Source organism: Arachis ipaensis, chromosome B07 (assembly GCF_000816755.2).
Source record: "Arachis ipaensis cultivar K30076 chromosome B07, Araip1.1, whole genome shotgun sequence".
NCBI classification, from domain to species: Eukaryota; Viridiplantae; Streptophyta; class Magnoliopsida; order Fabales; family Fabaceae; genus Arachis; species Arachis ipaensis.
Window position 1 is genome coordinate 126,151,369 of NC_029791.2, and position 11,294 is coordinate 126,162,662.

The 11,294-nt window shown below is 35.1% G+C and overlaps 1 protein-coding gene across 3 annotated transcripts; it reads right to left on the minus strand.

Annotated features, from left to right (window-relative positions):
• LOC107606396 (kinesin-like protein KIN-4A) lies at window positions 1,028-11,287 on the minus strand. Of its 3 annotated transcripts, none has more exons than XM_016308462.1 (26): window positions 10,787-10,906; window positions 9,580-9,726; window positions 9,349-9,498; window positions 8,684-8,937; window positions 7,963-8,144; window positions 7,752-7,876; window positions 7,499-7,535; window positions 7,081-7,172; window positions 6,886-6,993; window positions 6,538-6,651; window positions 6,282-6,369; window positions 6,012-6,121; window positions 5,512-5,610; window positions 5,317-5,430; window positions 5,093-5,209; window positions 4,930-5,010; window positions 4,553-4,624; window positions 3,966-4,059; window positions 3,791-3,822; window positions 3,614-3,711; window positions 3,435-3,533; window positions 3,073-3,294; window positions 2,681-2,843; window positions 2,229-2,381; window positions 1,848-2,146; window positions 1,028-1,553 (listed from the first exon to the last, which is right to left on the minus strand). In XM_016308462.1, exons 1-25 carry the CDS (start codon window positions 10,904-10,906, stop codon window positions 1,931-1,933), a joined length of 3,087 nt encoding a protein of 1,028 aa, XP_016163948.1. In that variant the 3' UTR covers window positions 1,028-1,553; window positions 1,848-1,930. The 3 variants fall into 3 exon arrangements, with proteins under 3 accessions (XP_016163948.1, XP_016163949.1, XP_020962306.1); XM_016308463.2 differs by having other exon boundaries at window positions 1,028-1,556; XM_021106647.1 differs by lacking the exon at window positions 1,028-1,553 and having other exon boundaries at window positions 1,879-2,146; window positions 10,787-11,287.

The window sequence follows — 11,294 nt, forward strand, 5'->3', positions numbered from 1 at the left end:
CTGAATTATTTTTAAATTTATAAATTCAAATAATATTATTGAAAAAAATAATTACATTAATTTTAAGTATTTTAATTAATTAATTAAGTGAGACCACAACATGGACTAAAGTTAGTTCTTCCTAATAGAGAAGAGAGAGAAATTTTAAGTTTCTATTTACTGTTTATGATGCAAAAGCTGACGTGGAGTTACTTTTTATGACAGGTGGACCATAAATAGGGATTGAGATGAGTTCCCTACTAAACATGGTCTAAATACCTAAAAAAGTAACCAATTGGACAAATAATACTCTGTGAAGAGACTACTAATGTTTATATAAAAACTTTGCGAGGCCATGCCCCCATTGCCATAACAAAACTCTACTTCATTTTGAGCATATATTTTGTAGTTGGTGAAGACTTAAGTGCAGTTCTTTTCACGTGGAGTTGACATTAAGAATCGTTAGATGAACATTAAAAATCGTTAGATGATTTAATAAGTTTGACTAAATTATAATCTAACAATTCTTAATTATCAACTTTATATAAAAACACCTGCTGTGTGAGTTTTTATCTTTCTAGTTTATCAAAAAATTGACCAACTCACTTATTAATTTTGGCTTGCAACGAATTGGCTCCAACCTGATAGAACACAGTTCTATTTACCATTTGAACAAGAAATTTTTACCTATTTATTTTCACTAACACCTGTAATGCAACGGAGAAAAATGTATCAAATAATAAAATGAAACAAAATTACAATTAGTAAAAACTAAATTCTATCGTTTCACTTAAAGCTCGTCATTCTGATTTCTGGTCCTGATCACTTACTTGATCAGCAAGCAGTGACAAACAAGTACGATGGAGTCATGGAGATATATACATTATACAAGTAATGAACGGTCCGCCGGTCCGGCATCAAAGTTTTAAGTCTCAGTTGGTATTACATTGTGTGAAGCATTAAGAGCTGTAACCCAAATTTGTTAGGCAAGGAAGTGAAGGAACGAAAGAAATTTGCATCAAAGAAAAAACAAGGAAAAGAGAGAGGAGAATGGAAAAGTTGACGCGTCGTAATCATCCTTTTGTTACGAAACCTGTATTGCAGAATCTCTTATCAATATGCTAACCTATCTTTACACACAAGAAGCCCCACAGGATTTTCTTAGGGAAAAAAACTACAGAAGAATTTTCTTCATTTATGCGACTTAAATATGCATCTTAAAACCTATGGACAACGAAATCAATTGGGTAAACACAAAACTACCACAAAATACTTACTTTGCAACATGGAATAAAGGACCTTCAATACACATTTTCAGAACTTCATAAAAAATATCCTATTTTTCTCCTAGTGTTGGTATGAACAAGCTAATTTCAAACATAATTTGACTAGTGAAGATCTACGCATGTATTTTTTATTTCCCGAGATTTGCGCTGCAGTGGGCAACATTCCTTTGCAGCACACCTCACAAGATGCTCCATACACAGCAATTATGGCAGAATATGCAAAATCTGGACAGCCTTATTGAAGATTGATAGGTGCATATCTTTCAGCAACCACTTACTTATATTACGCTGCTGCAAGAAACGTGGAATGTTAGATCAATGCATCTTAAATTGTCAGTTTTCAAAAGAAAGGAAGTGTCAGCACAGCTATGAACAATATATTCCATCAATGGGTAACCTTTATAGCATAGAATCAGATAAAAATATAAAAATAGAAGATGGAGATATATTTATTTTTTTAAAAGGAGGATATTCCATTGAAGGATATAATCTTGCAAGAAGTCCACGTCAGACAAATAGATTGCATGAAGTGATGAAACTGTTTAAAGAAATAAACTAATAACAAAAGTTTACTAATGCTACCTGAACCCAGTGTTCTGTTATTTCCAGGGCCTTGTGACTAGGGTCATTCTTGTGGGTCAAAAAATACCGAGCCACAGTAATGATCACAAGATATGTGTCAAAGCCTGTGAACGTGGCTTTGATCTCATTATTGTCTCATCACTGTGCCGAATCCATTCTGATAGTCTCCATGGCTTCTGCCATTTCCACTTGAATTGTAACAGCCACTGATGATGACTTCGTTTCCACCTCCATAGTTTGCCTGAAGCTTGTCCTGCAATTGCTAGTTTCTTCATCGAAAGATGCCCGATAGGTACCATCTGCAATAGCAGCAAATTTGACATAAATAGCCAGCGAAAGACATATGACAAAGTTTTTTTTTACAAATGAATATCAACTTACCCGTCTACCCTGATCTATGGCTGTCGATTCTCTCACAGAGCCATTAACAACCCCAGGTGTAAATTTTAGCTGTTTTGGTACTGGCACAGACATTGGAGATAAGGGACCCTTCATATCTTCAGCATAGTGTTTCAATGAATTTGGAGTGTTTCCCTGTTAATGTTGAGCGATGAGAAGTTACTACATACTAACAAAGGAAAGCAGTAGACAGCTGAGAATCACTAAGATTTACTGAAGTAATAGAATGCCAAACAAAAGGAGATATTCATGACTGGTGAGAATCTGCAAAGCTTTCTAACAATCCTCAACAATAACTCTTTTATCCTTTTTGCAGCAATAACTTACATGTCCATTGAGACTAAGTATTAAAAACTGTAAAATTATGCTAAATAGGATGTTAAACCTTCAATTTCAAATTAATTCATAATGCTTCCAAGCAACAATAATCTTACAGAAGTTGGTGTAGCCAACGTGGTTGTAACAGCTTGCTCTCTCATCTTTAGCTCCTTCTCGGTTTCCTTTCTCTTCATCTCACTTTGGCGTAACAGACCAACAAGTTCTTTGATTTGATCTTTCATTTCCCTGATCTCCATGTCCCTCTCCCAGAGTTGACACCTGTTGTTAACATAGGTGGAACGTATAATTCAGATTCAATGTATAAAGTAGCATATGCCACTCTAAATTGCGAAGTATATGTATTACTTATACAGTAATTCAACACGGTTTTTAAATAGGTGCCTTTTTCATGTTCAAATATCAAATTGTTCACTTTGCTTATTTCTATAATATGGGGAAACACAAACACTGATAGCGGAGAAAAAGCTGTTGATGTCAAATAAAGCACCTAGCATCTGCGACCGAATTGAACATATATTGAAGCAAATTCTTGGCTTCTCCCATTGAGCGCAACTGATTCCAGCGTCCCCTATTTGTGAAGGCCCGTTCTCGTTCTTCTGCCTCGGAAAGCTGAGAAGCCATTGCCACAAGTGAATTAGATGATATGCTTAGCATGCTCTCCAGTGAAGCTATTCTGGCCGTTCTTGCATTTGGTGACATGGAGGATGCTCTGAGAAAGACAATTGTTAAAAAAGCAATCAGGAATATCAATGTTATCCTTTCTATATTCCATGCAATTCTTTCAACAGTAACGACGTATGAATCAGCAAATTAAATTAGATTTACACAATAGATGAATAGAAAGAAAACCTGGCAAATCCATTCTTTCCTCTTGGAGGACTAAGACCTTTGGCAGCAAATTCATTTACTTGCTTCAACATTGCTAATTCCTCAGCAAGGGCAGCTCGCCTAAAGATTGCATCATGAAATTAAAGACTACCCTAACATCAATCAGCCACAAAACTAATAAATGAACATGTTTTACTTACACTTCGCTTTGTTTCTCGTATTCAAAACGAACTTCGTGCTCCTTGACCATGACTTCTAATTCATGATCAAGCCACCGCTGTAAGGACTTCTCATTGGTCTAAAAGATTAAAATAAAGAACTTGTTTAAGAATAGTGGATATAAAGCAAACCAAAAAGGAGGAAGTAGAGCTCATTACCTGGCCATTTGTTCCACTTCCATTAATTATAACTGGAAGATGAAATAGAAGAATATCAAAACAAAAGAATAGTCTATGCAGTGCAATTCACTAAAAGTTAGTCTCTTAATGCATTAAGGCAACATCAATTTTTGGACTCCTCAAAAGCTTATTTGATTATTTTTCCACTAATTACCTGAAGTGTCTCGGCTAGAAACTTTACGAGCTTCTAACAACTCCTTTAACCTCTTGGTGGCCATTGCAGCCTCTTCGGTTTTTCTCTGAAGGACCTGAAAATACATGTTCATTAACATGGTTATTCATGCATCAGACCAACCACAGAAGTCAACTATAAAACTAAAATCCTATCAAGAATTATGCATTTTGAATGGAAGTAACATAAATATGAGTACTCACATCATGCCTATTTGAGTTGGCTTCTTAAAACTAGAGTAAAATAGTTTCATTTAACTTTCGGACCAAAAAAAGGCTTGCTTTGCATACATTTGACATCTAGAAGAAGAGTGGAAGACAGGCAAATTTATTCCCGAGAGAATGTTAACTACTAAAAAAAATGAAATAGCTAACAACTTTGAGTATGCTTTATTTTTGTACCTCTTGGACACTAATAAATTTCCTGAAATTTGCTGTAGTGGAAATCTAAGAATAATGGTTTAAAACCGCTCGTATTTTCCGGTGTCATCACTCATCACCGAATCAATAACATAAGACCCATGAGGTTTCACTAGTAAAGCAACCATCTTACAAATTCTAAACACTTACCATTTTCTGGCGCTGATTTAAAGCCTGCAGCTTATGCCTTTCATACTCATTTCTTCTTCCTTCTTTCCTTAACTGCTTTCATAAACATATAATGAATACAATGTGATCAATTAGCAGACCGATAATAAAGGAAGATGCAAGCAAAACAGGCCCTGGCCCGTAACTGTTTTTTATGTGTACTTTTTGCAAGCTTTAGAGAACTATAAAGCAACCATAAATTGATGTTTATTATTTTTTCAAAGAAACATTCAAATGATAAAGACACAATTGTTTCATCTTGAAATAAAAATTAATTGGTGAATTTTCATTTTCTTTAGATATTGTTGATCAGTTGCATGAGCCGATTAACAAAATGAGAATAAGGGGAAGCCTCATACCTGCAACAGCTCTTTCTCTCTAGAAGCCTTCCATTGTCGAAACTGCTCCGCCTCTTGTTTGATCCTGTGTTGCAATTGAACCTGCAACAGTATTCAGGTTATGAAGAAAATGAGTATATTACGTGATTAAAACTATGGATTTGAAGGAAAAAAAGCCGTCTACCTTTTGGGCTTTTATAGCTTGAATCTCATCTTGCAGTTTCTTTGCCGCTTCATCACTTTTTTGCTTTTGTTTCGTAAGCTGGACCTGGCTCTCTTGCTTCTTCTTCAGATCAAGAATCTACCATGCAGAGTTTTAAAAATATTTTGCAATTAAAGAATATCTTCCAATTTAGGTCTTGCAAATGGAGAAATAAATTGGTAAAAAAGTGAAATTAGGTTGTCCACCTGTGCTTCAAGTTCTTTCAGTTTTTGGGCATGGGTATCCTCTAGTTTCTGTGTTTGTCCATCAGAATTGGCAGCAAGGTTTTCAACTTCAGCCAGAAGATGATCTCTCTCTCTCTGCATTAGCAAATCAGAAGCATATATGAATACCAATGAATTTTGTAGGGTCAAAATTACTTTGCATAACTTCTATAGAACCTGCACTACTCTCTTCTCATCCTCCAGTTCCATAATCTTCCTTCCAAAGTGCTGCTTGAGTACTTCAGCATCGGATACACCAAAAAGTTTCATCTCAGACTGCAAATACATCAATCCCACTATGTGCATTAATGAGAAAACGAGCAGAAGAAAATATGGACAAATCTCAAATAGAGTTTAATAGTAATGTTTTTAAATTCTCCAATAATATATGGAGCTACGAGAAAACCAATTTGCTGTTATATATATATGGAGCTACTCAACTCCATCATGATGAATAATCTGATCATTTTAGAAGCATCACAAAGTTATTGAGCTATGTGCATACTTTGCCGAGGAAATTGACTCAAGTAAAACAAATCAATTTACTAAGATAACAAAGACACAATATGAATATCAGAATCAAGGACACATTGTTATGTCGATTTAAATTAAATATGTTATTCATTGATGCATAATACATAATGGATATATATTATTAATATATGCATTATAACAACCTCCTTCTGCTCCAAGCGTTTATTCAACTCGTGTAACTCTCTGTCCATACTATTTTGCAGAAGTGTGTGCTCCCACTCTTTGGTTACTTCTTCAATTTCCCTAGATTCACCTGATAAAATTGGCAATTAATACCCTGAATATGTCAGTTTTAGCAACAACTGATTAAGTAGTAGCAGAAAAAGCACAAGACCCGTGCGAAGCAAGAACATCTTTACTGTTTACAACTGGCATTAATAACATAGTTAAAGCACGTTGCAGAATAGTTTTACCAGCTGTTTCACTCATTGAATAATCATGTGCTATGATAGGTAAGCTCCGCTTAAGACCATCAATCTTCACATTGCATGCACTACTATCCTGAAATGTATTCAAGGATTGTGTCCATAAGCCATCCAGCAAATATCATGAATCCACTTTATAAAGTGGAATCAAACGCCAAGAGGTGAAAGCACAAACATCGGCATTTAAAAAGTATCTGAGAAAAAACTTAGTCAAACAAGAATATCAGCAGAAGAAAAAACATACATAAGCATCCTTGTCACATTGTCCTACAACAGAGCATCTACTGCGGTATTCATGAAGTTCCCGGCAGAGATCTTCATTGGTAGCTTCAAGCCAAGCAATTCTTTCCTTAAGGACCTACATAATCAGTTATAAGATGAGTATATATTTGTGGTATGATAACAAACCCTTTCAAATTATATTAGTTAAAAGGCTGAACAGGATGCTTTTCTTTTTAAATAACCAACACATGATTTCCATCCATGCACTGTAAATGTGAATATTTTTATTACTAAGTACTAACCCATTTTAGGAAATGTATTTAGGTAATAAATACGTCATTGAAGATTCAATCTAACAAAAGCAAAGTACCTGAACTTCCTCAGAAGAGTTGCCAGAACGAGCACAAAGTTCTGCCTGCAAATACTCTAGCTGTTGGCGCATCTTTAGCATCTCAGTTGACATGGGGTCTCTATTGATCTATTATATAAATAACAAAAAGAGCTCAGCAGATACCATAATAACAAATATAGATTTGTTAAATAAAGAAATTATACAGCTACTTACAACAGGCTTATTTTGGATATTACGCGCACGATTTGCATACTTCAAAGTGTTAAGGGTTTCCTCAGCATTAATATCAGCAGGACTTATGCAGGCTGAAAAGGAAATATCTTTTCAATATATGAAGAAAAAACAATAATTCAACAACAGCCAATCTTAAGATGCAACTTGGCAGTTTATGAAATAAATCCCAAACACAAAATGGGAAAGCAGCATTATTCCAAAGATATGTTGCATTCAGTAAATCTGTTAAAAGTTAAGGTATAATCTTGTTCATTGCTAACATTTGTGCCTGCCTTGTGCTCTTTTCACATACACTGCTGATTTTGTTATCTTTGTTTGAAGCTTACCAATAGAAGGTTAATTATAGGAGGCAAAACAATAGAATTTACAGCATACAATTAAGATAAAGAAAACCTACCTATCATAACAGTTCTGCTGTTACCTCCAAGAGAATCCTGCAAAACCATTCAATTATAGTCAACCATGAAAAATATCTTTAAGAAAAATACTCTTTAACTACAAATATCAAAGAAAGCTTAGTTACAAAAGATTGAATATACAGGTTTCTGATTCGTATATATCAGTAATAATTATTTCTTTTCTTCTAGGCAATGCCATAACAAAGAGGAGTATATGCTCCATAAAGAAGGTTAGATATAAAGATACCAAACCTGCAGAAGCCTAGTAAGTTTACTATCCCTGTACGGAACATGAATGCCTTCCTTTCGCTTCTTTTCATCACCAAGTGCACTAATGACATTACCAAGTGCAAGAAGGCCTTTGTTAATGTGGACTCCTATTTGAGAGGTTAAAGATACAAGTCAATACATTATCGCAAAAGCAAGCCTAAAAGATATCAGTAAAAATATGTCTCAAACTAACCTTCTTTAAAACGCAAACCATCAGAACCTGTTCTTTTAGCTCGTTCTGATCCAGCTAGATCTACTAAGTGCAACTTTGCACAAAGATACTCTTCATTCATTGCATCATTCAAGTTGTTGTCGCCAGGAATATTGAGCTTCCGCATTTGCTCTAATGTAATCGTGAAGATGGCATGCGATCGACTAGTTGAGTAAATAATTGAATAAGAATAATTTTTTTTATAAAATCAGGAACCATAATTCATAGATGAGAACTACAATAGAATAAATAGTAACAGTTAAACAGATGTTGAAAGGAACAAGAGTCTAATTTGCACTGATAATTACAAGTAAATTGAGTGTTCCAAAATTGCAAGCCTTCTTGCAGTACAAAAGATCTATCTATTAATTACTCACTTTCAGCATGAAATTCCAAAACATTCCATATGGAACTGCTTTTAAAGGAAACAATACAAATTAAAGCTTATGAGCTCAATCGCACTGTTGGATGCTTAAATTGGCAGGGAGTTTAAACAAAGAGATGCCAAAGGTACACTATATAAAATATCTTCAGTTAGTTATTGATTTATTATCTGATAGAATGTTATGTGGCACCTCTCTTGCTCTACTAGTACCTTGTAAGCTATACAAAAGTTTTCAAGAGTCTAAAATTCAGATAAATATTTCATTGATAAAAAAAAAATTATGCAGTTCAAAGATGAGAAGAAAACTGCATAATCAACCTTGATTGGTTGTTCATATTTGTGCTTCCAGTTGCTCTGCTCAATGAACCCTGTTCTAGGCAAGTAGCCATTTCTTTTAGCGTTGTAACACTGACTTCAGTAGATCCAGCAAGGGTAATGACACCATTTGAAGTCTCACGAATTTGTATTGGTGGCTTTCCAGGAGAAATCACTTTTCCTGCATGTCCATTTGCAGTGTCTGATTTGCTCACGGAGGAGGGATCCAGCAAGTCTCTCACTTCCTCTTTAAGAATCTTTTTACAATCAAAAGCTTTTTTTCAGACAAATATTCTTAACAACTTTGCACATATGAAATATATTCTATTAATTACAGATAATGATAGATAACGGTCAAAAGTAGTCCTGAAAGATCACGAATTAAAAGATAAAATGGCTCAAATTGGTACCTAAAAGATGCAATAATGAATCAAATTGATCCCTTTGTCAATATCGTGTCACAAAATTATTTATGCCACATGTTGTCATCTAGCTAACGGAATACCAATCTAACTCAGTTGTATCTTTCAAGGCTAATTTGAGGCATCTAATCTTTCAAGGACCAAATTGACACACGCATAACTTTCAGGACTATTTTGACTATTAATTCTAGAAAATAAAGAACAATTAAAATAAGAAAATCATGCTGCAAACAGTAATAAACAGACCTCAATAAAGGAAACATTCAGCCGAAATTCAATCTGGTTTCTTAAGGTTCCAATTTTGTTAAACAAGACATTCATAACTTGGGGTACTATTCCTGTTTGGCAACCATCCTTCAAGCCAGTTCCCATTGTGTACGTTTTCCCAGAACCTGTCTGCAATGGAGTGGAAGTTTTAAATGCAGAATAATTAGAAGTGTAATGGCAAGCTCTAGTCCTTTTAAGCAATAATCATACCTGACCATATGCAAGAACAGTAGCATTATACCCTTGGAACAAGCCATCAACAAGAGGAGCAACACATTCTTCAAACATGCCACTCGAGGAAGAGCCAGTGCTTCCATAAACGTGATCAAATGTAAAGGAATGAGCACCAATTTGTACCTGTATTACAGCAACCATTAGCGTATGATTTTCCGCCCAAATATTTAGACACTTAAATGAGAATTAATATCCATGCTAACACATGCACGTAGATACATAAAAAAATATAAAGAATGCTAACGCTGGGTGAAAATAAGAATAGTTAAATGCTTTCAATTGGACGTGGGAGCATATGCAGAAATATACAGTATGTGTGATGACTTCATAAAAGACTAAAGAAAAAGAAACTATGAACTATCGACAAAAAAGAAATCAGCTGATGCTTTCTGACCAGATACAGCAGTGGAATTGTGACATGATTAGAAGCTGAAAAAAAAAACATGAACAGAAGAAATTATATGGCTACAATACCAGGAAAATAACAAGCTACTTTCATTTACAAAGACCAGCTTGTAATCATGTACAATTACTTTGCATTCACAATCCCTAAATAAAATAATTCATTTCATTTATAAAAAGAGTTCTTGTACGTAATGATTTATATATGATTTATATTAATTGAAGGATTATGAAAATACAATTAGAAACCACAACCAGTTTACATATCCAAAAAAATGCACTTGCTGTAAGATTCTATATGAACGACAATAAATTACTGCCTTAGATTTGAAAAATCACTTGTTTTAATAATTATTTCTTTCTTCAACTTCTTTCAATGCTAAAGTTGAACCGTTGAAAACAATGCTTTACTTTCGGGCAAAGATCGTTTCCTTAGGGACAAAGCCGAAATATGCAAAAACTGGATAAAAGCCTTATTCCCCTTCCAAATGCCGAAAATGTAGCCACCAAAATGACGTTTCAGAAACTTACACCAAAAATAGAAGAATGAAGTCAAATAAATATCCCAAATAAGTATCGGATCATAAAAGTGAATTCCAAACTCGATAGTCAGAAAACTCTTTTAGTCACGTAAGCAAAATTTCGGATCCAGATCACCGCAGAAATCAGAATCATCAACAACCAAATAACTCATTCCGAAAGAGGAAAACACAATATAATGCAGGACCGAAAATATTCTCGACTCAACGACAATGTGATTCAGACTTTCAGTAAAATGCACCTGAGGCTTCCCAGGAACGACGGTAACACAGTCTTTGCAGCCTTGAAGCTTCTCGTCGGCGATGAGCGGCCGTACATGGACCGCAACCTTAACGCAACAGTCTTCCCCTGCTGCTTCCATCACTGAAATCCAGCTCCACCTCAATAACCAGCACTGTATCTGTATCTCTGAACCAAAAAACGATCAATTTCGCTGCGATGAGAAAATGCCAAGAGAGGAGAGAGTCTCCAACAGTGGTAGAGAGAGGAAGCAATATAGTAGTGTTTTTTCTTTTAGTGAGTAATGTGAGATAGAGAGGAAAGGGTAGTTGTGGAAACAAGACGGCCTGATAAGCAAGCTGAGCCAGGTAACTGTATGGACAGCAACAACCACTATCATTTTCCCTTCGCCTTCACATCACTGCATTCTCTCTCATTCTACTCTGCTCGCGTGCTTTTCACATTTTCTCACCATTTTCCCATTTTGCCCCTCACTTCCGCTTTCCAACGGCACTGTCATTCTTCTTCTC